The sequence below is a fragment of the Ranitomeya imitator genome, chromosome 3 (assembly GCF_032444005.1).
Source record: "Ranitomeya imitator isolate aRanImi1 chromosome 3, aRanImi1.pri, whole genome shotgun sequence".
Taxonomy (NCBI): domain Eukaryota; kingdom Metazoa; phylum Chordata; class Amphibia; order Anura; family Dendrobatidae; genus Ranitomeya; species Ranitomeya imitator.
Window position 1 is genome coordinate 703,803,800 of NC_091284.1, and position 27,099 is coordinate 703,830,898.

Sequence of the window (27,099 nt, forward strand, 5' to 3'; positions counted from 1 at the left end):
TAGCAAAAAAGATCTAATGTTAAAAAAAATAAAAAATCGTGCTATTTTCACCTTCCGTCGTCCACCGATGCTGCCGTCAGCTTCCGTTCCCAGTGATGCATTACGAAATTACCCAAATGACTTAGCGGTCTCGTGAGACCGCTAAGTTATCTGGGTAATTTCGCAATGCATCACTGGGAACGGAAGCTGGCGGCAGCATCACGCGCATCGGGAAAGCTTCGGTAGACGCCGGAGGGTGAGTATAGAACTATTTTTTTTATCTTAAATTTTTTGTATAAGCCGACCCCCCTAATTTTGCCACAGAAAACTGGGAAAACTTAATGACTCGAGTATAAGCCTAGGGTGGGAAATGCAGCAGCTACCGGTAAATGTCAAAAGTAAAATAGATACCAATTAAAAGTAAAATTAATTGAGACATCAGTGGGTTAAGTGTTTTTGAATATCCATATTGAATCAGGAGCCCCATTAAATGCTCCATATTAAAATGTGCCCCATAAGATGCTCCATACAGTCACTGCCCCTGATAATGCTGCACAAACGTTATGGCCCCATAAGATGCTCCATACAGTCACTTGCCCCATATGCTGTGGCTGCGATAAAAAATAAATAAATAAATCACACACTCACCTCTCCGTCGTTCAGGACCCCGGCACTTTCACCTGCTACTCGTTCGGGTGCGGCTCCGTCCTCAGCACTGACATTCAGCAGAGGACGCGCACTGACCACGTCACCGCGCCCTCTGACCTGAGCGTCACTGCCAGTGGACACTGATAAGAGAGCCGCACCAGATCGAGGAGAGGTAAATATTGTGCAGCGCTGCGCTCCCCCTCCCTGTATACTTACCTACTCCTGGCGCGGTGCAGTCCCTGCTTCTGCCGGCGCTGCATATTCTTCCTGTACTGAGCGGTCACCGTTACTGCTCATTACAGTAATGAATATGCGGCTCCACCCCTGTGGGAGGTGGAGCTGCATATTCATTACTGTAATGAGCGGTACCATGTGACCACTCAGTACAGGAAGAATATGCAGCGCTGGAAGAAGCAGGGACCGCGCCAGGAGTAGGTGAGTATAATTAGACAGCCCCCGCTCCCCCTCCCCTGCCGACCCCTGGGTATGACTCGAGTATAAGCCGAGAGGATTTTTTTATATTTATAGGTTGTGGATTTCCATAAACTGAGAAGGTGGAGCAATAAAAAAAAATAAAAAAAAATATATATATATATAAAAATATATAACCTGTTGGGATAATTGGCATTTGCAGGCAAACATGTAATACAGCAGCATTCATGCTGTAAGAAGAACTTTTTATCACTGTGCTCAAAAGCAGCTTCAGACATCTGCTATGGTTACTGGTTCCCTAGCAACCTGTCCATATTACCTCGCAATCCAATCTGTCAGCAATATTATTGTGTAGTATTATTAAAAAAAGAAAGAGCTTGGAAAATAACAGAATGGCGACCTGTAGCTTCAGAAGTGGAAAACTACGATACCCGCAGAACTGCAGGCAGACCGCTATACCTTCTCATGCTGAAGGTTACACGATATATGTACTCAGTGCTGAGCAGAACTGATGTATACATACATATTAGTGCTCAGCATAAATGAGTACAACCCCTTTGAAAAGTAAGATTTTAAGCAATACCTCACTTAATATAAGAATCATTTCCAAAATTTTGACAAGACTGAGTCTCATAGAACATTTTTAACCCATAACATGAAAGTAAGGTTAAATCATAACAATCATTATAAAATCTTCAGTTGTACTCAAATTAGTTGATTTAAAAATGAAAAATATTTAGAATTGAGAGTCCTCAGTGGTTGATACCTTTTAATGGCTAACTGGAAAGATGGTAACAAATTGCAAGCTTTCGAGACTACACAGGTCTCTTCATCAGGCAAGACTAAAAAATTCTGAAGAATCACATATTTATGCACAACATAGCACAGACTACGAGGGGTCATCACAACAGAGCCCCTAATCAGAGGACAATAAAAACAATCCTTATCTAAGAACTGGCCCAATATTTATGGACATAACTGTTTATCACTCATGGTAATTCTGCTTCATGTCACCTGTCTTATCCATGGTTTTTCCTTTTTTTTTTTTTTTTTCTGTGCTATGTTGTGCATAAATATGTGATTCCTCAAAATTTCTTTAGTCTTTGCCTGATGAAGAGACCTGTGTAGTCTCGAAAGCTTGCAATTTACCATCTTTTCAGTTAGCCATTAAAAGGTATCAACCACTGAGGACTCTCAATTCTAAATATTTTTCTATCTACTGGCTAACACGGTACCAAGATATATATCTTTCCTGTTTAAAAATTAATACACCCCACATCAAATAACTAATACATTAGTATTTTGTATGATCTCCAAGGACAGCACCCAGTCTTCTGGAATGGAATGAGCATGTTGTCGACATATTGCAACATCTTTTGTTTTCCATTTTTTAAGAACGACCTATTTTAGAGCCTGGATGCTGGATGAAGAATGATGATCAACTTCTCTTTTGAGAATTCCCCATAGGTGTTCAGATCAGGATACACTTGGCCACCGAATCCCTTTCACCCTGTTCTTCTTCAGAAATGCAACAGATGTGCGTTTTAGATCAGTGTTATTTTGGAAAAGTGCATGTCTACCAAGGGCACAGAGTGATGGAGAATCCTCTCTTTCAGTATAGAGCAGTACATCTGTGAATTCATGACATCAATGAAATGTAGCTCTCCAACACAAGCAACACTCATGCAGCCCCCCACTGCCACCATATTTCACTTTACAGTTTTCTAAATTGATTTTTCCAAATGCCTGGTGCCTACAGTGAAACATGGTGGGGGCAGTGTCCTTATGTGGGGCTAAATGACTGCTGCTGGTGTACGGTAGCTACTCTTCATTGATGGTGTCATGAATTCACAGATGTACTTTTTCTAAATTGAAAGAGAAGATTCTCCATCACTCCGTGCCCTTAGTAGACGTGCACTTTTCTTACGTGACAATGATCCAAAACACACATCTGTGGAATTTCTGAAGAAGTGAAAGAGATTCAGTGGCCAAATGTCTTCTGATCTGAACCCAAAGGAACACCTATGGGGAATTCTGAAGAGACAAGTTGAGCATCACTTTCCATCCAGTATCCAGGGTCTAGAAGAGGTCTTTCTTGAAGAATAGAAAAGGGTGTTGCCAACTTGTTGATTGCATCACTAGAGGACTTCATGCTTTAAAAATTATGGAGGTCATTCAAAACACTAGATGTAGTAGGCTTTTTTTTTATCTGGAATGTATTCATTTTTGCATCAACTAATTTGAGTAAATATGAAGATGTTGTAATGAAAACTATTTTATTAACCTTACTTTCATGGTAAAGGTTCTAGGAAGCTCAGGCTTCTCAAAATGATGGAAATTGTTCTAGTGCTCCGTGAGACACGGAATCAAATCTTACCTTTTCAAAGGAGGTATACTCATTTATGTTATACACTGTATACACACACACGAACACAGATAAATGAACATTTATGTAAAGTATAAAATATTAGAAAAATATTTAGCAACAAATGTGATGCAAGGCATTTATAGGATCCAAGAATAATGCCTCTTCCAAGATAATCACGTCGGCTTTACGACTTACAGCATTTTCTGGATGGAAGATGTAAGATGCAGGAGAGTTGTCTAAAATGATAGTCTTCTTCAGGTCTCTCCCCAGACGGCTTAAGTCTTTGACGTAGCAACCCTGGTGGAATACACAAGCTTCCCTGAAAAGACGGGATCGGAAGACTCCCTCCTTATCCAAAAGATCAGTCACTGGATCAGCATACTGGGAATAAAGAATAAATCAATCTTGATAATGAAGGCTATGAATCACCAAACAAATGAAAATATTTTTAAGCGACATTTGGGGAAATCTAATCGTATATGGCACTTCTCATTAGAACAGGGCTAGAATTTTGCATAATCTTGGACTTCAAATTAAATGTGGGTGGGAGAGGTGGAAAGGGAAATGTTAGGAGTACATTTTAGTACTTTGTGGAACAATAATGATAAACCAAGCAAGGTACAACAGAAAAAGGAATATCTGCATTAAAAGGGAAAAATCTCAGTGGCCATCAGGACAGATGTTTGTTAGAAATATTTTATTCTATCAGTGTCTGTGTAGGTATGTAGAGGCTTCTCATTACCTTGGCAAGACTAGCAGTAAAAAGTACACATTCATAGAGCTCTCCCATTCTTTCCAGAAACTCATCCACATAAGGCCTCTTTAGAACATACACCTAAGGAGGAAGAAATGGATACATTAGATTTTTTTCTTCTTCTTTTTACACATACGATGTAACAACTAGTTGAGTAAAGTATAAAGTTTGTTACACAGCTGTATTGATGTAATATGCCTAGTCACATGTATTTGTTGATGTGGCACTGTACCCTACGCACCACCAGTAACCAACTCCAGGGCCCCACTTTTCAACTACACACAAGTGTGACATTAGCCTCAAATATAAATTTATATAACAAAGAACTGGGTAGATTGTTAAAATTAATAAGATGCCACCTTTGTCTGTACATAATGATTCAGGTATATACGATACGACACGATACACTTTATTGATCCCGTAGGAAATTATGGTATCACAGCAGCACAACTTAAATCATAAAAATCATAAAAGAATTACATAGTTAACATGACAGTAGAGTTCTCAGAAGAACATTATACATTAGAATAGGACATACACAACGAGTGAACTGAAATGTAGAGAAATAAGTAGACATTCACCTTGGTGGTTTAACCCTAATGTTATTGTTGTACATTCCCATGGCAGTTGGCACAAACGATTTCCTATATTTTTCCTTCTTACACCTCAGAAGTATTAGCCGGTTGCTGAAGGTGCTCTTCTGTCTCATGAATAGCTCATATAGTGGATGTGCATTATTGTTCATAATTGCCATACACGTTTTCAGAGTTCTTTTCTCCACTACCTCCTCAAAAGAGTCCAGCTTGCAGCCCACAGCAGAACTTGCCTTCTTAATAATCTTATTCAGCTTATTAGCATCAGAGGCGCGCACACTACTACCCCAGCACGTGATTGCAAAAAAGATGGCACTTGCCACTACAGATTGGTATAACATTTCTAACATTTTGCTACACACATTAAAAGACCTCAGTTTCCTTAGGAAATACAATCTGCTCTTCCCCTTCTTGTAGACAAACTCTGAGTGGCATCTCCAGTCCAGTTTGCTATCCAAATGGACCCCTATTGTGCCAAATACTGCTCATATAAGAGGGTGGTGGACGGCTATTGCACAGGGGCCCACCGGAGGATTCTAGCTCAAACAGTAATCCAGTAATATTACATTGCATATGTGTACTTACCGGTATTTCTTTAATTATTTTCAAGCATCACAACCTCGTACATTTTTTGTAATGAACTTCATTACCTTATTTTGCTTCCTTCTCTCTGGAACACTATACTACAGTGCTGCTTCAGTGTCAGTTAGTGTTACTTTAGAAGCCCCTTCCAAATTCTGCTCATCAAAAATCCATGCTCTAGATTCAGTCTGTGTATGGAAATTTCCCGTCTGAGGGTCTTTGTTACCTACCCATTCTCAGACAGGGAAACTCCTGTACTCTGTTCCAATATAGGGTACAGATCTTGCTGAGCAGCAATTAAAATCAGCTTCTAAAGGAGCATAAACTGGCATTGAAACAGCACTGCACCATAATGTTTGAGAGAGATGGAAGTAAAATAAAGCAATTTAGTATACGCAAGTTCATTATTGTGCAATAATCAGAGGTTAATTGAAATGTGTTTTTTTGCTGTATAGTCTACCCCTAACAATTCCTATGTTGACTGTATGATGCTGATGCGCCGTACTCCAAAATTGTAAAACATGATCACCCTACCATACAATTAGAAATTACAAAATCGAGCCAACTGTGGTTGTAAAAGAGTAATAAGTAATAATTTTACACAAATTAAACTGTTAAAAAAAAGCCCTTCTTCAGATGTAACATTACGCTCTGTCTTAGGCGGGATATCAGCTGCTTCCTGAAACAAGTAATCAAGAGTAGGCCGCGCTGTGAGGAAACAGCCTATCCTGGATTACTTGAATCGGGCTGCAGCCATGACAGTCTGAGGACTTCACTTGCTCTTCTGAAAGCTGATAAAAATATTAAAATACTTAAAAAAAATAAAAAATAAAAAAACTTTGCCCGCTCACCTGATGAGTGGTCCCCTCAATCTCTACGGGAACGATAAAATCTGCATTGCTAATTGGCTACAAGAAGAAAAAAAAAAAAGTTTTTAAATGCAAAATAAAGGACATCATCTAATTTTCACCATTATCCGTGGACACTACCAGTGCACTACTTAGAAAACTGCAAATTTAAATGGTTCTTGCACTTTTCAAACAGGTCGTACCTTGAAAGAGCTATGAACCAGCGTTTCATCTAGGTCTATCACCATGCATATTTTTCCATTATCTTTAGGTGCTACCTCAGGGAGTAAAGAGGTACCTGGAATCTGAGAAAAAAAAAAATTAAATATTTTAACTCACCAGGGCAATAATAATAATAAAAAAAAAAATTAAAACGTTTTTCGCAAAATACATAGAACAGCAGCACAATCTGACACCAATCATCTATGCTAAATAATAAGGAGGGGACCTAGGAACTATAAAAAGTCTAATTGTGCCAACAGGTCTTTGCTCCTGCCCCACCTGCAGAAACATGCATAAAAAATTAGCCAGAAATTGCTTTTTTATATAGGATATAATAAATAATATATAATAAATAGGATATAAGAAAAAAAAATTGTACTTTGTATTTTATAATTTATAAATGTATTCATTGTACACATTTTTCTTTAAAGTGAACTGGTCATCAGGATTTTGGTAATTAAACTACAGACAGTGTCAGGTTGGCGCTGTTATAGTGATTAAAATGATAACTTGGGTGATGAAATCCGTCTTGTGGTTGTTTAATCTGTATTTGCAGTTTTCAGTTTATGAGATTTTGGTGCTCCGGGGCGGCCCGCTTTAATTTTCCTGCAGAGATTTTTTTCCTCCAACATGGTGTTGCTGCCATTTTGTTGGAGGGGGAAAAAAAATTGGCTGCAGCAAAATGGCGCCAACAGTGGCACTTGCACAGTAACATCTATCAGCAAAAGATAGGTGCTACTGCACATGCGCTGCCATTTTGCTGTAGTTATTTAAATAGGAGGCAGATCACTGAAGGATCAGTGACCGGTCATTTAAGTATGAATATGAGAACAGCACCACAAAACTCCGCCCACAGCCCCGCCCCAAAGCACCAGAATCTCATTAACGCAAAACTGCAAATACAGATTCAACAACAACCACAAGACAGATTTCATCAATCAAGGTATCATTTTAATCAGTATAACGGTGCCGACCCGACAGTGCCTGAAGTTTGCAAATCTTGATGACAGGTTCGCTTTAAAAAAAATAGAAATTGTACTGCTAATGTATTAAGAATATATAACATTTGTTGGATTTTAGGCCAAATGTCATCATTTAATAACACTGCCCATTTTCATGCATGTTTCATTGAAAAGGTGCATAATTCTAAAACTAATGGGACGTGTAAAATCTTAAGGTTTTCCCAATAGGCAGCCATTCCTTTCAAAGGGTTTGCTCACTCTAGGTTTCTGCCACACAAGGGGAAAATGCTATTAAAGCAGTCCTAAGTTATCCTTCAGTATAAAAAATGCCTTTACAAATACAAGGAAGACAGCACTTCAATTATCACCGGTCTTCAGTTTATCTACCTGGAAAGGATGAAAGAGTGAGCAGAGCTAGCCGGGATTAGATCCTGCGACCTGCAGGTCACACAGATGCTTCCAGGCAGGAGTCTCAGCTGGCTGAGCACCCTCTTCGGTCCCACTGGCTGAAGCATTAAAAGTGCAGGTGGAAGAAGCTTATTGGTGAAGCTGCATTTCACATATTATTGTCTTGAGATTTTATGAACTATGCACAGAAAATGAAAATGAGAACAAAAATCTGGGGACAGGATCGGAGGTTTAAAAAAAAGAAAATGGAATTACCTAAGAGAAGTAACTTCATTCTGGTATGAGATTCACTGTGATCACGTTACGATGCAATAAAACTTATCGGAGTATCGTATGACTGACTTGTCTTAAAAAAAAAAAAATCAGACCCAGTATGAAGGTGGTCGGCCATCACTGGTCTCACATGATGCAAAGCCTCTTTGAAACCAGCGTGTTGATATCTGCTGAAGACTTTGGTTTCACTTGGGTGTTTTTTTTTTTTTACTTTATTTACTTTCATTTTTTTTATTTTTTACTTTCATTTTTACTCTATCGATAGCAACAGTAAGGGTATGTTCACACGTTCAGGATTTCCATCCTTTTTTTTTCAGGACAGTTTTTTAAAAAAACTGCAGCTCTTGGCAGAAAACGCAGGTCCTTTTTTTGGTCCTTTTTTGATGCGTTTTTTTATCCTTTTTTTATGCAGTTTTCTATGCAGAGACTGTGTGTTTCCTAGGAAGCTTTTTAGGGCTAAAATGGCTGAAAATACCCTAACCCTACCCCTAACCCTAACCCTATTCTAACCTTAGTGAAAAAAAAAAAAAAAATTCTTAATTTTTTTATTGTCCCTACCAATGGGGGTGACAAAGTGGGGGGGGTGTCATTTACTATTTTTTTATTTTGATCACTGAGATATAACCTATCTCAGTGATCAAAATGCACTTTGGAGCGAATCTGCCGGCCGGCAGATTCGGCGGGCGCACTGCGCATGCGCCCGCCATTTTGCAAGATGGCGGCGCCCAGGGAGAAGACGGCCGGACAGACACCGGGACGCCGGGTAAGTATAAGGGGGGGAGATTAGGGCACGGGGGGGGGCATCGGAGCACTGGGGGGTGGGCATCGGAGCACGGGGGGGCAGCCACACTCCGCCCACGCACTTCCGCCCGCTCCCCCGCACTTCCTGCTGCAGCGGTTCTGCACATCAAATCGCAGTAAAACCCGCAGATATATTTTTGATCTGCGGGTTTTACTGCGATTTTGACCTCACAATGGAGGTCTATGGGTGCAGAACCGCTGCGGTTCAGGAAAAAGAAGTGACATGCTCCTTCTTTTTTGCCGCAGCTATTCTGCGCGGCTTTTTAAACGAAATTACGGATCATGTGCACAGCAGTGACTGTTTTCCATAGGGTTACATTGTTATGTACCCTGCATGGAAAACAGCTGCGGAACCGCAGCGGCAAAACCGCTGCGGTTCCGCAGTAAAAAACGCACTGTGTGAACATGGCCTTAGTGATTAGACGCATTTCTCTTAGATATATGGCCTACAAGCGTCAGTGACAGAAGGGTCTCCAGCTTCAGCTAGAGTCTTTAGAACTTCTCAAGCCTGGCTGTTTCTTCGGTTTTTATTTAGGGCTACCACTATATGATGCTCCATGGAAGCAATTTGAAAATACTTTAAAAGTCAGCATCAGCTACTAATGGACATTACATCATGGAGGAAGAACTAGATATTTTATGTAAAAAAAAAAAAAGCCCCCTCCAACTATTTATGAGCATCACTGGAGTCCTGGGTTAAAATCTCACCAAGGACAACATCTGCAAGGAGTTTGTATGTTCTCCCCGTGTTTGTGTGGGTTCCTTCCGGGTACTCCGGTTTCCACCCACACTCCAAAGACCATGCTGATAGAAATTATCATCACTGGTAAATTCCCTGTAAAGTGCTGATGGCGCTATACAAGCAAAGCACAATAATAACAACTACCTACGGCTACAGGCCTCACCATCCAACCATCAAAAGTGTATTCAGCTCCCAGTTCATCATCTATAAAAGGGAGAAAAAGGATTTTGCTACTCTTTCCATAGAAAATACTTGCAGGCTTGTTGATGCTGAGCATACATATGACGGTGAGGTTGGAAGAGTTAGGCTGTGTGCACACTAGCAGTATTTGGTCAGTATTGTACATCAGTATTTGTAAGCCAAAACCAGGAGTGGAACAATTAGAGGAAAAGTATAATAGAAACATATTCACCACTTCTGTATTTATCACCCACTCCTGGTTTTGGCTTACAAATACTGATGTAAAATACTGACCAAATACTGGTAGTGTGACGGCAGCCTTAGGCTGTGTGCACACGTTGTGTTTTTTTTTCGTGTTTTTTCGCTATAAAAACGCATTAAAAACTCATATTATGCATCCCATCATTTAGAATGCATTCCGCAATTTTTGTGCACATGATACATTTTTTTCCGCGAAAAAAAAACGCATCGCTGTAAAAAACGCAGCATTTAATGCATCCCGCTATTTAATGCATTGGGAAGCTCCAGGAAAAAACGCGTCAAAAACGTGCAAAAAAAAAAAAGCGTTAAAAACGCGAAAAAACCACATGCAGGTTTCTGGCAAAAAATGTCCGGCTTTGCTCAAGAAAGTTCTGCTAGAAATTCTGAACGTGTGCACATAGCCTTAGTTGTGTGGAGGAACGTTTGCAGTCAGGTTCTAGCAACATCAGCCACTTGCAGTGCAGTGGGCAAAACAACCATGGTTCCTGCCATATTGTAATCTTGGGGTCTGCATTCAGTAGTTTCAAGAATTGGACTCCTATACAGAAAAGAAATTCCAGAATAATAATCTTATATAGTCAATGAATATAACCACGTTTCGTCAGGGAAGCGGCAAGCGAAACGTGCGTTGGAGTGGTGTGTGCAGGGCAGTGGCATCCTGTTACTGGTTGGTATTGTGGCCATTATTTATTTATTTTGCTGTGACACTTGTTTCTTACACTTTATGCACTTTTTATATGGCACTTATTGTGTTGATCCTGGTATAAAATAATTGTGGTTTGTGTTACCTTATATTTATTCATTATATATTTATGCACTTTATTTAAAATCATTTGGTTTGCACTAACTCTTTAGGATGATGGATTTGTCACTGGATTATATGAATTCATTTGGTTTTATTTATATTTATTAGCACATAGCACTTTTTAATTACAGTTAATGGATGAAATTATTGCCAATAAATTCCTTGATATCTTTAGTATAATTTGTGTACATGCATATGTTGCACTTTTATTAAGTACACAGATTGTTCTTTAATTTGGTGCCAATCAGTTTCAGTATACCCTGTCCTGTGCACACATAGTTTTGTGGCTGACCCCCATATTTTTGTGTACAATTATTGTAATATTTTTTTTTAATAAATTATAATATTTTTATCAGTATAATAAAGTTTCCATTTTTGTGAAGTGTTTTTGTGATTTATATTCTCTTATATTTAAATAAAATATTGTTGATTATTTAAATTGGTCTGGGGAATATCTTTTTGGGTTATATTTTTTCAAGAATTGGGGCTAGAACAAAAACAACTTTCCATGTCCAATAAAATCTGAACAGAACAGTGCCTGGTTAGAAGACAGCAGCTATAATGGAGTGGGTTGTTGGTCTACCCATCAGTCGTAGAAGTCACCTCCTCACACTTATTCACATGACTTGGTAGGTGGCATATTAGGAAAGTCAGATTATATTGTATAGAGAAAATGAGATTTCTAAGAGGCTTGCATTTCAGAAGTCCTTCTTAATAAGACATCTCAGTCATTGTACCTAGTGCTAATGGTGTATGAAAAAGATCCAAGAGCCAATGATATACCTACCTGGTAAAACTGATACTGGAGACATTGGAGTAACTCCGACTGAAAGAAAAGGGGGAAATATGACAAGTAAGCCATCCTATTCTTTACAAGATATGCAACTATTAAGTAGCAAGTTTCTGCAAAACACAAGAAAAGGACACGTAGATCAAATAGTAGGTTAAACTAAATCTGTGGACAATTCACATATTTGGTTATATGGGCCAGATATCTAATGACAATGGTGATAGAGGGCTACACAACAACCTGTACAAGTAAGCAGGTCAAGAAGGGAGTGGGGAATTGGTATAATTGTGGGGGTAGGATGACATAGTGACAGGCAAACATTATTCGATACAAGGATAATGATACTATCATATCCAGATAATTCTACAGTCAACCCAACTAGTAATTCCCCGTCCATGTTGCCCCTTATTGTAGTGTTATAATTTATAGCTCTATATCAGAGGACACTACATGGGCACTGAATGTCACGTTTGGACGTACCTTTGGGGTAGTCTGTATTTCCTCCTTTTGGGTAGGAGGTTCACCGGTGCCTCCTTGTCGATTGACATTCTGTGCACTGAGGCAACAGAAGAGTGCCTTAAATATACTCCGACTTCTCGGCTTCTTTGGAGAGGACCTGGAGACCAGCCCTGGAAGAAAGGAGACACACAGTTCAGTATTATTTTCATTAGGGATATAATTTCAACAGGTTATTCATTTTTCAACACTAGTGGGGCTTTATGTTTCAATTCATCTAAAAGGATTGGTAGTTCGTTCTTCAGGATGCTTGGAACAACCTCCCTACTGAGTTCCATCAAGACTATATGCAAGTGTTCCTAGAAGGATCGATGCAGTTTTGAAGAAAAGGGTGGTCACACAAAATATTGATCTAGATTTGTTTTTTTATTCATGCTCTTTTTATTTTGTTAAGTGGTGTAAATTATGAGCACTTCTATTTTAAAAATTATTTGAACTTTGCAGCAATTTTTCCACAATACTGTAGAACATCATTGAGGAGGCAAAAAGCCTAGAAATGTGTCAAATACCTAGTCTAATGTGCCAAATATAAGGGTCATACATATTGTGAAAATGTATGGGATATAGTAGAACAATATTGATGCATTTACGATCTTTTGTGTTCATGTTGAAAAGACAAAAGAATAGATAAATAGTGTCCTTGTCCTATCCATAAACATGCATCAATTTGTTAATATTTTGAATAAAACCTAAAAACAGTCACAAAATCATTAGCGGCATATAAACACTAAGAGGCAGTCAAACTAATGATCCCATTTTACTCCATTAACAGCAAATGAAATAAAACAAGTTTAAATGTACAATGTTCACATCAGTTTTCTGATCATGTCGCCCATTAGTGTATATCAAATAGAATGATGTTCATCGCTGTCAATCGTGGAAAGCACAGGAAAGATTGGCCATCTATAAATAAAAATCATGCTAAAATTGAAGCTAAAAATATGTAAATCATACTTGTTTGCAGACATCTAAATAGGCATTAGGGCTGATCAACAATCCTCTATGTGCAAATGATTATATAGATTATGATTAGTTCTTAAATTCCCGGCAGCAAATAATTTACCCTTATTTCAGTTGTTCATGAATGAGAGGACCTGAATATAAAAGAAGCAGCACGCACGTGCAAGGCTGTGGAGTCAGAGTCGGCATTCTGTATCCATTTTGGTGGAGTCTGTATAAAATGGACTGACTTGACAATATACCATATAATAAATTGGGTACAGTAGTACTATACAGGATTGCTGTAAAGGTTTTCAGAAGAATTTGGTAAAGTTAGGAAATGTCCTATGAAAGTCTGTTCTGTTCTTGATCTAAAGATGTTGGCTTTTAGTTGAGATGAATCTGTGCTGCACTTTATGTACATGCTCAGTAGTACTGTGGAGTCGGAAATCAAGGAAATTGAGGATTTAGGAGGTTTGGCTTACCAACTCAACAGCCCTGTGCACATGTCCCTCTTTTGTGCTTCCTCCTGATAATATTTTGTAGAGCAGATCTACACATGATTGTCTTATATACCTACAATAGTATGTACCATTATTCTCTGCCATGTTCATAACATTAGTAGAAGGAAGCTGGGGAACAAAAGTGTAAATAGGGTCTTATTTGGTATATGTTCGTAATATTAATAATTTCACAAAATGCCAAGATTCCTAAAGTAGATCATCTTAAAATGCAAGAATGGCATTGAGAACTTCTAAATGCATCAGTATCAAAATGTATTCCTAATGTGACAGTCAACCCTGCCAAGATAACCATATGACTGTCCAGAAACCTATGTACTTCATGTGTAATGATATGCTCCAGGCATGAACTAGATCAACATGTTCTGTTATTGCAATGAAAAAGTGTTTATTTTACTGCATGCATGCCTTTAAGTTACCTTTATGAGTAATTATTTTGTATTGCACAAACTAATGTAATCCAATTCACTAGACGCCATTAACTATAAAAGGAGCTGTGGATTAGGAAGTTTGTTAGTGAGTGGCTGAGGCCACATGGAGTGCTAGGAGAGTCTGTATAGTCTAGAACAGTGTTCCCCAACTCCAGTCCTCAAGAACCACCAACAGGTCGTGTTTTCAGGATTTCCTTAGTATTACACAGATGATGGAATTGTTGCCTGTCTAGATGATGGAATTCTCACCTGGGCAATACTAAGGAAATCCTGAAAACATGCCTGTTGGTGGCTCTTGAGGACCGAACTTGGGGAACACTGGTCTAGAAGAGAATAGACAGGAAATGGCTGCTAAAGACAAGCATGAGCAAAGGCAGGTCAGAGCACAGCTAAAGGAAAGCAGAGTACTGGCTTCGCAGGGCCATCTAAAAAAGGTAAGATAGGTCTGAAACAAAAATCGCAAAAAGGCCGAATAGCTACAGAAGCAACTACATGAATCTGGCGTAGGTCAGTATTAAACCTACCCACTAAAGGAGGAACCTGAAACAATGGGATAGACAACTTCTGCAAATTGTTTTTAGTTGGTATAAACCAAGCTAGCAATTAGTGTTGATTACCATCATGGATAAGGTTCCTTACGGGGAATGAAAGCACAGAATGACTATTCAAACCAATTACAGGCGCTCCTTGCTTCATGGCGGGGCCAATCATTTACATACACCTTCCTATCTGCTTGCTTTCCACCTATCTCCACCCTTCTCTGGCCCTATGAACCAGAGTTGTCTATCAAAGAAGGGGGGTGGAGATAAAGGGGAAAACGAAGTCGGTGGGAAGGTGTATTTAAAGGATTGGCCCCGCCGTGAGGCACAGAGCGGCGGGAATTAGTTTGAACAGTCATCCTGTGTTGATAGAGTCCCTTTAAGACCACATATTGGGGCCCAACAACAGTGCCGTCACACATGATGTTATGAGGCTGAAGGTTCAGGCTTTTTTTTTTACATTACAAGCTATGTGCACACATTGAGTAAATGGATCAAGAAATTTCAGCATCTCTGTGCTAGAAAAATGCAGCTGCGAAAACGAATGTTTTTGACGGATTTGAGTGAGGTCAATGGTGAAAAACACAAAGCAAAAACGCACAGAGAATTGACATGCTGCAGATTTTACGCACCAAGTCTGCAAGTCAAAAATACTCAACGTGCGAATGAGAATTCAGGTTTCTCATTCACTTTGCTGCCATTAGGATTGCTAGCAAATCTGCATGGCAAAAACGCATCAAATCTGCAATGTGTGCACAAGCCCTAAATGTTAGCAGATTTTGCCCTCCTTAAAAATAAGCTGCAGCTTGAGGTGTCTGGAAATTGCTTACTTTCCTATCTCCAGAAAGGACACAGATGCTTGGCAGAGTATGCCTGTGTATATGGGAGGTTAGGAGAGATAGGGGTCTGCTAATTAAGGGTTGCGTCAACAGCTATCTAGTGTGTATGGTCACCTTTAAAAAAAGACCGAGAACTGTAAGGATACATGACAATGCTGGTTTGTTAGTGCCAGAGACATCTATTGCCTTTCCTACTCAGCTCTGAGCCCACTATTGTGGGGCTATTATGGGAATATTGTGCCTTGTTTGTGAATAAAAGACTTGGTTTGCATCAGAAATGTGTGTGTTTTGATAACCTACAGAACGAAGTACCAGATATTTGAAGCCCAACTAACCATTCGTGCCATCCAGCACAAGGGCCTATTCTTGGTACTTTCCTAAACAGAAGCTGCAGAATACATAATTACATCATACAAAAATCAAAAGCTCAGAGAGTACAGGAAATGCCTGGAGGTGAACGCAATTTTCGACTTGAAAACGGTCAATCAAAAGTTCATATCAAAGAATTCCATGCATCAAACAGCCTTAATAGGTCATGGGGAGACAAAACTAATAAGCAAGTTCCTGGACCAACTCCAAGGCTGCTCATTGCTGTTCTGATCACAGATAACGTCTACTGCCTAACCAGAAAAATGCATTTGCTTAATTGTGCTTACTTCCTATACTAACTCCAGGATGGTGTTATCTAAGAGGCTTCAATAATGAGCAAATCATGGGACAGAATTATCCTGAAAGATCCACAGGTTCATCATCCGTTCTTTTATTCTGCCACAAATGTCAACAAACAAACTGGATCCTAATATTGTAGTGGGCTAGAAACAATATGTCCAGTCAAACTTATTCGCCTGGCCAGGATTTGGCCACGGGTTCCCCTACCATAACCTGACAGCCTCCTACAAGCCTTAGAGGCTATTGAGTTTGGGTCAGGAGTTCTGCAGCCGGACAGTGAATTATGGGTCACACTATGACCTCAAGATGCAAATGTGTGAATTCGTCCATAGAGGTTTTAATCCGAGAACTTTCCAACCTGAAGAGGTCAGTTATTTGACTCATTACTTTGCTGCACTTTAGACAGTTACTGCCCGATATGTTGCAGCCGTGTAGTCTCAGCATTACTCATGCATGATGAAAAATGCACATACAAATAATATTAGAAGGAAATTCAGAAGTAGCCAGATCTAGCCATTGGTGCTATACAAGGTTACAGGGTCAATACCATCTGGGATGCAGACCTTCCGGACAGTAGGAAACACTTAGAGAACAGGTGTGAAGTTACCCACAGTTTCCGCTGCAGACAGAGTGATGGACTGAAAAGATAGCAATTACAAGAACTGCTTTTGGCAAATACTTGTGTTTCACGGAAATTACAAAGAGCAAGCTGTCAGACCTGGTGGCTTTATGGTCCTTAGGTCTTGCATCGCAGGTAACAGGTATAGCTAAAAGCATAGGATGGATCTATAAAGCCATAACCCCATGTATGAGCAATAGCAAGAAGACTTCATAGAGTTGATGTATCTTAGGGGCAGTGTGGGGAAAGGAGGGAAGGAAGGTTATGATCTCAATAAAAAATGTGAAACACTTGTCCTGGAGACCAATCACTGTCATAACGGCGTACCCCAGAAAAGTTGGATAAAAAAAAAAGTCTAATAAAAAAAAAGTACTAATAATTAAATATCCACTAGAAAAAAAAAGGTTTTATTCTCCACTATTATAGACAGACACTAGAACATTATTAATTTCCAAAATTATTAGCATCCATTTACATGGTAGGCGATGCTGCCGGTAGCAAGCACCAGTCAACAATACAGAAAGCCGATGAGGACTCGTGTATATTTGCACATAATGATCGTAAGGGGTGCATGCAAAAAAAATAAAAAAGAAAACGTATATTTCCCTCACTTCCATTATTGGCAACACGTCGGTGTTTGAGTCCCTATCACTTCATGAGGAGTTTGCACCTTAAAAGGGTTTTCCAGGGGACATATGTGAGAAATAAACTTACAGTAATTTAGTTTCTTGGACACCCCCTTTTACGGGGCAGGTCCACAGGGGAAAGATATTGCCAACTGACTTGGGCATGTAAATGAAAATCAGCAGTGAATTATAGTACCAGCCAAGCAGATCAGAAATTACAAAGCTTATCATCATGCTGATGTATTGTTGAAATGGGTGGAAAAATCTAACACAAAAAAAACAGAAGATTGGCCAAGTCTACACAAGGATGAACAAACATTTCCAAGTGGGTCTCCAAGTGTTAGGGCTCGCTCGGACAAGTATACATGTTCAGTCTGTATGCTGTCAGTGTACAGATACAGACCAATGCAAGTGAATGGGGTAGCTGAGATGAACAATTTAAGTAGGACCACACTTTTTTGGGTAGAATCAGACTAAAGCTATATTCACATATGCGTGTGAAAGTTACCATCATTCAGAAGTGGATTGATTTTTTTTTTTTTCCCCCCTTCAGGCATCATCCTAGATGCATCTGTTTTTTTTTTTTTTCTCTTCACTGAAGCAAGTAGATGCGTTAATGGCTCAGGGCTTGCTAAAAAACAAAACAAAAAAAACAAAACAAAACAAAAAAAAAAAAACGTATAACACGGCCGAGTGCTATCTGGGGTTTTATCACAGAACGCAGTCCAATGTTATACTATGGGGCAGTGCAGATCTGCGATTATTTTCTCATGCCAATTCGGCATGAGAAAAAAAAAAAAAAAAAAATAGAAAAATAAAATCACAGCATGTTGAGAGTGGATCCACAAATCGAAGCATGCACATCCATTCAAGTCCATGGGTGTATGTAAAATATTGGACTGTACTCAGAGGTCAGATGCATGCAGGCACAGACAATGGAGAAATTAAAGTTCTCCTTCTTCTCCATACTTGTGCGAAGATTCTTCGTGCGAGAGCATAGGATCACAGTAAACAGACACTCTGATCAGAGTTTGGGCTGATTGTCATTAGCATAAGCGATTTGATTTTCTCGCTTCTGTGACCACAGCCTCAATAAGACTCCTATGGGTCAGGGTGCTGAAAAAAGGACAACACAAGGACATGTAACACAGATGTATGAATGTAGCCACAAACACAAAAGGAAGAACGGATGCTATATGGACATCATATTTAATAAACTGATTGGAGACAGTGGCTGTTAAAACAGATAATATGGATAATATGGATGTTTAGAAAAAAACATGCACATACGGATGAGAATGGTCTGTGGATGAAAAATGAGTGACTGTCCATATGCTCATCTGAACCCGGCCTTAGATTGAGGTCTCCTCCTTTTGTATCTGATGAGGTCCCCAAGATGTGCAATCATTCTCCATTTCTGATTTGAAGCTGGAGATGACAAAACAAATCCATCCGGGTTGTAGGAAGAGGCTCAATACTGAGACCTTTGTTTTAGAAAAAGACGGTCCCCATTAAATGACTAACAAAGACACTAAATTCTGGGAGTAGGAGCTTGAACACGACTAATGATGTGATGATGCTATATATATGTCCATTGTAGTAAGCCTCTAATTATAGGACCACGGCTTCCGTCTCTGGGAGTTTCTACAAGTTCTTCTCAATTGTCTTCCTTTAGGCCAATAATGACTTCCTGCCGAGCTTCAGAGCCGTTCATCACTTCTTATGTACCATCTCATTCTGGATACATTTATTCCCACTCAAGTAATTAATGAAAAGCAAATGTAGCTGTGCCGTATAAAAGATGTAGCAGTGCTGATGGTGTTTGTTAGTGGTCACTCATACGCACCCAAGCACTGCAGCTTTGAAGGGGCTATCTCAATACAATTGGGGGATAACGTCTCGATCACTGGGGAGGAGTCTGACTGATTCCAAGAACCAGGGCTCTGAAGACCCCCATGTGAATCGAGCAGCAGTCAATCAAGCAAATTGCAGCTTGAAATCATTCTTATGGGAATGTCGGATATTGCTGGATGCAATCTCTTGGCACTGGATGAGGGACAGCATCCAAAGTTGAGAATACCGCTTTACCATCCGTTTTATTACTAACAGCAAACAGAGGTTTTGCTTTACTCACTGTGGAAGTCCTTTATCTTCATGGGTCTGTAGTGTCCGTGTATGTGGATAGCTCAGTAGGGTTAGATGTACTGTCGGACTGGGGAGCCAAGGGCCCACCAGTAACCTCAACTCCAGAGCCCCACTTTCAGCTACACGCAAATATGACTATTCTCATTCACAAATTTCTATATTAATAAACTGGGTTGATTGTTAAATGAGATGCTGCCTTTACCTGTATATAGCATATTAAGTGTATTGTGCCAAGTACTGCTCATATAGAAGGCTGGTGGCCCACTCCTGAACAGTGGCCCAATGGAGGATTCTCCTTTTCTCCTGTGGGCCAGTCCGAGCCTGAATGTAGTCATGTGCAAAGAGCACAGGTATTACATCACACTATACATCATAAATATCATCCGCCTCAGACAGACAGTGTTAGCGGTACATGTAAATTCAACCAGCTTGTAATATCTCAAAAATATTCAGAGCCAAAACCGGGGCTCATACAAGTCCTGATGGCATCCTGGCAAAGCTCTCCAGCTACCAAGAGGAGCTGCAATAACCACAATTATCTCCAGAAGACTAATGTGTCCTACATGACGAGAGCCATTTTCCTGAAGCAGGACAGGACTAGATATGGATGTTTTCCGATGCCATGCTGCTTATGAGCGATACAACATGCAGGGAGCAGCTGGACGCAGAACATTAGTCCGATTCAGTTTCAATTACTGATCTACAGGGCATTACTACAGGAGGTCGGACCCTCCTGGCACATCTGCTTCACACCTAAGCTGACAGAAATGCTAAATGGGAGCCGCATCTCGTCATATGCAGCCGGCAGCTGCGCAGAACAAACACCTCGCGGTTCATTGTAGGCGGCCAGACGTGCACCATTACACAGCTTTAGGTCACACTTGCCAACTCTCCGGAAAACCCCCCAAAATGGAGAGATCTCACAGAGGAGTTGGCGAATCATTCAGGTGCATGCTGATTTTTTCCCACAATGTAAATGTGCGGTTTTGTAAAATGTCCAATGTCCTATAATTTGTTGCGGATTTCTACACAGAGTAGGAAACGAATCTGGACCGACCTAATCCTGCAATACAATCACTAATATGCATTCCATGGGAGAGGAAGGTGCCTACAATAATTGGGGGTGCAAGTAGTCCATGTGTTTTTGGTTTTATAATTGTTCTCTTGTTTCTACAATACTGGGGAGTCCACCACTCCTCTGTGGGTCATTTGCATTGTAGCTGTTCCATCTTGCAAGTTCTACATGGATATTTTGTCTCTGAACCCTGTTCATACAGGTACTATACAGATGATCAGGTTTTTAAATACATCAGATAGGGATTATATACATTAGACAGGACTGCTCTATTATGGGTATACCTTGGCGATTGGTGGAGCAGCTTAACATACTTTTTTTGCAAAAAAAACGTATTAACTAAATACCCTGTATTTTTTCATTTTTTGACTAACACTTGCTTATTCACTGTGACTTTTTTACAACAGAGTATTTTTTGACCTCTCTGTGCACTTCTGTGTCTTCAAATAATTGGGGGTTGTAGCAAAAGCAGGGAAAATTCATGACAGAAGAAGCAGATACTCTAGGCCAGGGACCTTTTTTGGTCCAAGGGCCATATATTCAGATTGAACCTAACCCATGGGTCACAATAAAATATTACAGACATCACTACATAAATACAGCTCTGGCAAAAATTAAGAGACCACTGCAAATTGTTCAGTTTGTCTGATTTTTGATATATTTTTGAGTAAAATGTAAATTGTTCTTTTAGTCTATAAACTTCTGACAACACAATTTCTCTGAATTTCCAAGCAATACATTTTGTATTTTTTTTCTGAAAAGGAGAAATGGTCAAAATTTAAAAAAAACAAACCCACAGTGTTTTCAGACCTCAAATAATGCAAAGAAAGCAGGTTCATAATCATTTAGAAACAACAATACTAATGTTTTAACTCCGGAAGAGTTCAGAAATCAATATTTTGTGGAATAACCATGATTTTTAATCACAGCTTTCATGCGCCTTGGCATACTTTCCATCAGTCTTTCACACGACTTCTGGTGCAAAAATGTAATCAGTTCTTCTCGGTTTGATGGCTTGTGACGATCCATCATCCTCCTGATTACATCCCAGAGGATTTCAATGGGGTTCAGGTCTGGAGATTGGGCTGCCCATGACAGGGTTTTGATGTGGTGGTCTCTTAATTTTTGCCAGAGCTGTATATTATAGGCACTTATTACATTTTTAGGACTACCACCCAACAGAAGATAGAGATGCTCTATCCAGAAAGCAGAATCCATGGCCTCCTCCCTTGTAGTTTATGCGAGATGCTGACAGCCCAGTGTGCCCTCCTCCCATAAACGACAATGGTAATGGCAGCACTGGCTGCTTCTTTACTTCATCTACGCCTCACCTGGATGGTGACGTGATCACAAAGTGCACCATTAATAGGTAAACAACATGGAGAATACATATGAGCTGCCCCCAGACACTGTCAGGGATGTCTGTGACCAGATAGGTGGCAGCAAAGCAGGGCACCGAGGGACGTAGGTTGTGCACCCCTGGCCTCAAGTCTAATTAAAGGGAACCTGTCGCCCCCAAAAATCGATGGTGAGGTAAACTCACCGTCATCAGGGGCTTATCTACAGCATTGTGTAATGCTGTAGATAAGCCCACGATGTTACCTGAAAGAGGAGAAAAAGAGGTTAGATTATACTCACCCAGGGGCGGTCCCGCTGCGGTCCGCGTCCAATCGGTGTCTCAGGTCCAGTCCGGAGCCTCCCATCTTTATTCCATGACGTCCTCTCCTGGTCTTCACGCCGCGGCTGCGGCGCAGGCGTACTTTGTCTGCCCTGTTGAGGTACCGGGCCTCTCTGACCTGTCCCAGCGCCTGCGCACTGCAGTACTTTGCTCTGCCCTCAACTGGGCAGACAAAGTATGCCTGCGCCACAGCGTTGAGACCAGAAGAGGACGTCATGGAATGAAGACGGGAGGCTCCGGACCGGACTTGTGACACTCATCGGACCCGGACCGCAGCAGGACCGCCCCTGGGTGAGTATAATTATAATCCAACGTTTTTTTCTCCTCTTTCAGGTAACATCGGGGGCTTATCTACAGCATTACAGAATGCTGTAGATAAGCCCCTGATTACGGTGAGCTTACCTCACCATCGATTGAGGGTGACAGGTTTTACCAACCAGCAAGATAAAAGGATCACCATTAATTCTAAGTCCACTGACATCACATACAAAAAATACAAATTATAGTAATAACTACACTGCTCATAAAAACAAAGGGAACACTTAAACAGAATAGACAGTAACTCCAAGTAAATCAAACTGTCCTCTTAGGAAGCAACACTGTTTGACAATCAATTTCACATGCTGTTGTACAAATGGAATAAACAACAGATGGAAATTATTGGCAATTATCAAGACACACTCAATGTGGTTCTGCAGGTGGGGACCACAGACCACATCTCGGTACCAATGTTTTCTAGCTGATGTTTTGGTTACTTTTGAATATTGGTTGTGCTTTCACTCTCGTGGTAGCATGAGACGGACTCTACAACCCACCCCAGTGGCTCAGGTAGTGCAGCTCATCCAGGATGGCACATCAATGCGAGCTGTGGCAAGAAGGTTTGCTGTGTGTCAGCGTAGTGTCCAGAGGCGCTACCAGGAGACAGGGCAGTACACCAGGAGACGTGGAGGGGGCCGTAGGAGGGCAACAACCCAGCAGCAGGACCACTACCTCAGCTTTTGTGCAAGGAGGAACAGGAGGAGCACTGCCAGAGCCCTGCAAAATGACTTCCAGCAGGCCACAAATGTGAATGTGTCTGCACAAACGGTTAAAAACTGACTCAATGAGGATGGTCTGAGTGCCTGACGTCCACAGATGGGGGTTGTGCTCAGAACCCAACACCTTGCAGGACGCTTGGCATTTGCCACGAAACACCATGATTGGCAAATTCGCCACTGGCATCCTGTGCTTTTCACAGATGAAAGCAGGTTCACACTGAGCTCATGTGACAGACGTGAATTTGTCTGGAGACGCCATGGAGAGCATTCTGCTGCCTGCAACATCCTTCAGCATGACTGGCTTGGCAGTGGGTCAGTAATGGTGTGGTGTGGCATTTCTTTGGAGGGTCGCACTGCCCTCCATGTGCTCACCAGAGGTAGCCTGACTGCCATTAAGTACCGAGATGAGATCCTCAGACCCCTTGTGAGACCATATGCTGGTGCAGTTGGCCCTGGGTTCCTCCTAATGCAGGACAATGCCAGACCTCATATGGCTGGAGTGTGTCAGCAGTTCCTGCAAGATGAATGCATTGAAGCTATGGACTGGCCCGCCCGTTCCCCAGACCTGAATCCGATTGAACACATCTGGGACATCAGGTCTCGCACAATCCACCAACGTCACGTTGCACCACAGACTGTCCAGGAGTTGGCGGATGCTTTAGTCCAGGTCTGGGAGGAGATCCCTCAGAAGACCATCTGCCGCCTCATCAGGAGCATTCCCAGGCATTGTAGGGAGGCCATACAGGCACGTGGAGGCCACACACACACACTACTGAGCATAATTTCTTTGTCTTGAGGCATTTCCACTGAAGTTGTATTAGCCTGTAACTTCATTTTCCACTTACGTTGATAATTTTTATGTTTTATTGTTTTCAACACATTCCACTATGTAATGAATAAAGATTTACAACTGGAATATTTGATTCAGTGATATCTAGGATGTGGGATTTTAGTGTTCCCTTTATTTTTTTTTTGAGCAGTGTATATCACGACCCTTAGGGAGCCGTCCAACGGCCGAATAAATGGGAGAGATCGGAACGCATTGTACAGACTGGCCGGCGGCTCTCCCGACCCGAGCGTGACAGCTGCATAGAAATAAACGCTATCACGCTCGGGTCAGGAGAGCCACCGGTGAGTCCACTCACTGTGTTCCGATTTATACGGCTGTCTGGCTGCAATCTTAGAGGGTCTTGACATTATTTGCTGGTGCAGGCTATAGTTTCTCTCTGACTATCCTGCCCGTATTTCATCCAGTAAAAGAATTAGATATGGTTCAGATTAATTTATACTCGTCTGTCCACGTGTTTTATATTGGCGACAGATCTTCGTGATATAAAAGATCATGAACAGCAATAAAAACATTTTATTCGTCAGGACATCTAAAACTATCACGAAGCACATAAACCAGAGAGTCACTTACCGGTATTTATGTACCATCGTAACGCTACTTATGCTTTATGGGAATGATCCTTCCTCCATATTTATGAAGTCCTGCAGGTATATATTAATACCCAATGCAATAGGAGTGGTCTGACCCCGGTGGGAGAACATCACCGCGACTTTCACATTGATTATCAGAAATCAAGTGTAAATTGAGTGCCTAAAGTAATGGCCATGAGGTTTTTGTACAATCTTGTGGCCACTACTAATATCAACTTACACTTAATTTTATTAAATTCCGTACAAAGCTGCTGAGACGCTCACAATGTGCGAATGCTGTGACCATTACACACTGTAATACTGTGTAAGGAACACATTTTCCCAGACCTTTTTTTTTTAATAGAAAAAAAAATATGTAAGTAAGAGGCAGGTAAGGGCACTTACTATTCTACCATTGCCAACAAAATATATTTTAGAGCGTCACTGTAGAAAGAAAGCTCAGAATTTTTCTTTATTGCAAATTTATTCTATGAAGTTATAATAATATAATAAAAAGTCTAAAATAAATGTGGAGGGAAGGATCGACTTGGGGCCACAAAGTTATAATGTAGCATGTAGGAGGCAGATGGTGCTTCAATATGTCTTGTGGATCCAGTGTCAGAGAAGAGAGAAGCCGGGCACTTCTCAAGCTGTACCCTGGAGGGGCCACCCCGAGAGAGAGGACCCTTGAATTACATGTGCCAAGGATCAACCAGAGGTGAAAGCGAATACATATCTTGTCCGCCGCTAACTTATTCCAGGGTACCGGGATCCGAGCTGTAGCGGTAATAACAATAAATTAGCCTCGTAATAATACTATGCCATTTGCAGGTTTTTACTGCTAAAGAACAAGGACTGAAACGTCTTTGTACAAAATGTACACGGCCCTGAGAGATCCATTATAAAGCACAGATGAACAGCTATTCATTCAAGATTTTAAAAAAAGACCTTCATTTTGTTTCTAATTCATCATTTTGAGAAAGTAAGACGCATGCCTGTAAAAAAAAAAAAAAAAAAAAAAAGGAAATAAGAAAATTACCAAGGAAGTGAAACAATGCATTACCAGACGCTGGGCACACCCTGCGGTGATGGTGTCAGGAGAGGGCACCATGTTGTCTGTGATCCCCTTTCTGTACAGCATTTATAAGTTACACTTAGGGTATGTGCAAACGCTGCGGATTTTGCTGCAGGTCCGCAATGGTTTCCCATGCGTTTACAGTATAATGTAAACCTATGGGAAACTAAATCTGCAGTGCCCATGCTGCGGGAAAAAAAAAACCGCACGGAAACGCAGCGGTTTACATTCCACAGCATGTCAATTCTTTGTGCGGAAACCGCAATAGAAACCGCGATAAATCCGCAGGGATTTTGCACTGCGGATTTATCAAATCCGCTGCGGAAAAATCCGCAGCCCTCACAGATACGATACGTGTGCACATACCCTTAGGGTATGGATTTGTCATCCATCTGGATAAAGTAAGCTATAGATTTTTTATTTTCCCCCAGTCAAAATGAGTCAGAGAAATATGGGTTGCCAACGCTGAACCCCACATAGTGCCAGGGGTGGGCATATCATTGGGGCTACACAGGGGGCCAAGAGTTAAGGTGGGCACTTGTACCTCCGAGAAGGTAGAATTGTGCATTATGAACTACAAAAGGCCCATACAATGTTCTGGCACAGGGGCCCCTTCTATCTGTGTCTGTTCCTGCTTAGATAACTGGTTATCAGAAAAATGAGCCGATGAGCTCAAATGGGGGAATTCTACCGGCATGGTGGTGTAAACAGGAATCCGCTTCATACACAGACCTGCACGTGTGCCTGGTTTGAGCGACATCTGCCCCTTAGAGTAAAACATTTTTACATTTAGCTAAACACAACACCTGGGACGTATTTAAGAGTGTGGCATACATAGGGTGCCATTTATGTGCTACTACGATGACACCGACCTACAGTCTCCAATACAAGCACCAAATCTAGCTTCACATCAGTCACAGACCTCGAATAACAAACTGGAAAGGCAAAAATAAGGGAATAGTCAAGTCATTAGGATAAATGCGTCAAAGAGGATCGGTCACCTCTCTGGACAGCTATTTTATGCAAATGCTTGTATTCCGCCATGAAGCAACAGTTTTGGAGTTTTTCCTCAGACCTCCACAAAACAGTAAGGAAAAACAGTAAGGAAACAGCACAACAATACCAGATCCACTATGGACGGGTGCAAGCTGCAACCCATCACAAGGCCGACACCAATCCCCAAAATTAACTCAATTGCAATCAGGTTTCCACAAAGAAGCTTCTGATTACTTGGCAGAAACAAATGGTAGAAATCATGTAGAGAAAGCAGAGTCCATCCACCAACACCTTCAATTTTGGCTGGGGTTTAGCATGGATAATGCA

The 27,099-nt window shown here is 40.9% G+C and overlaps 1 protein-coding gene across 1 annotated transcript in view; it reads right to left on the reverse strand.

Moving 5' to 3' along the window:
* The window catches only part of CTDSP2 (CTD small phosphatase 2), a 45,269-nt gene that overhangs the window by 3,526 nt on the left and 14,644 nt on the right, over positions 1-27,099 (reverse strand). Inside the window, exons 2-7 of the mRNA XM_069758611.1 lie at positions 12,129-12,277; positions 11,646-11,684; positions 6,408-6,509; positions 6,208-6,264; positions 4,170-4,262; positions 3,623-3,808 (exon numbers count right to left, since the gene is read on the reverse strand). Of these exons, the coding sequence (XP_069614712.1) occupies positions 3,623-3,808; positions 4,170-4,262; positions 6,208-6,264; positions 6,408-6,509; positions 11,646-11,684; positions 12,129-12,277 (626 nt within the window). The remainder of the gene's footprint in view (positions 1-3,622; positions 3,809-4,169; positions 4,263-6,207; positions 6,265-6,407; positions 6,510-11,645; positions 11,685-12,128; positions 12,278-27,099) is intronic.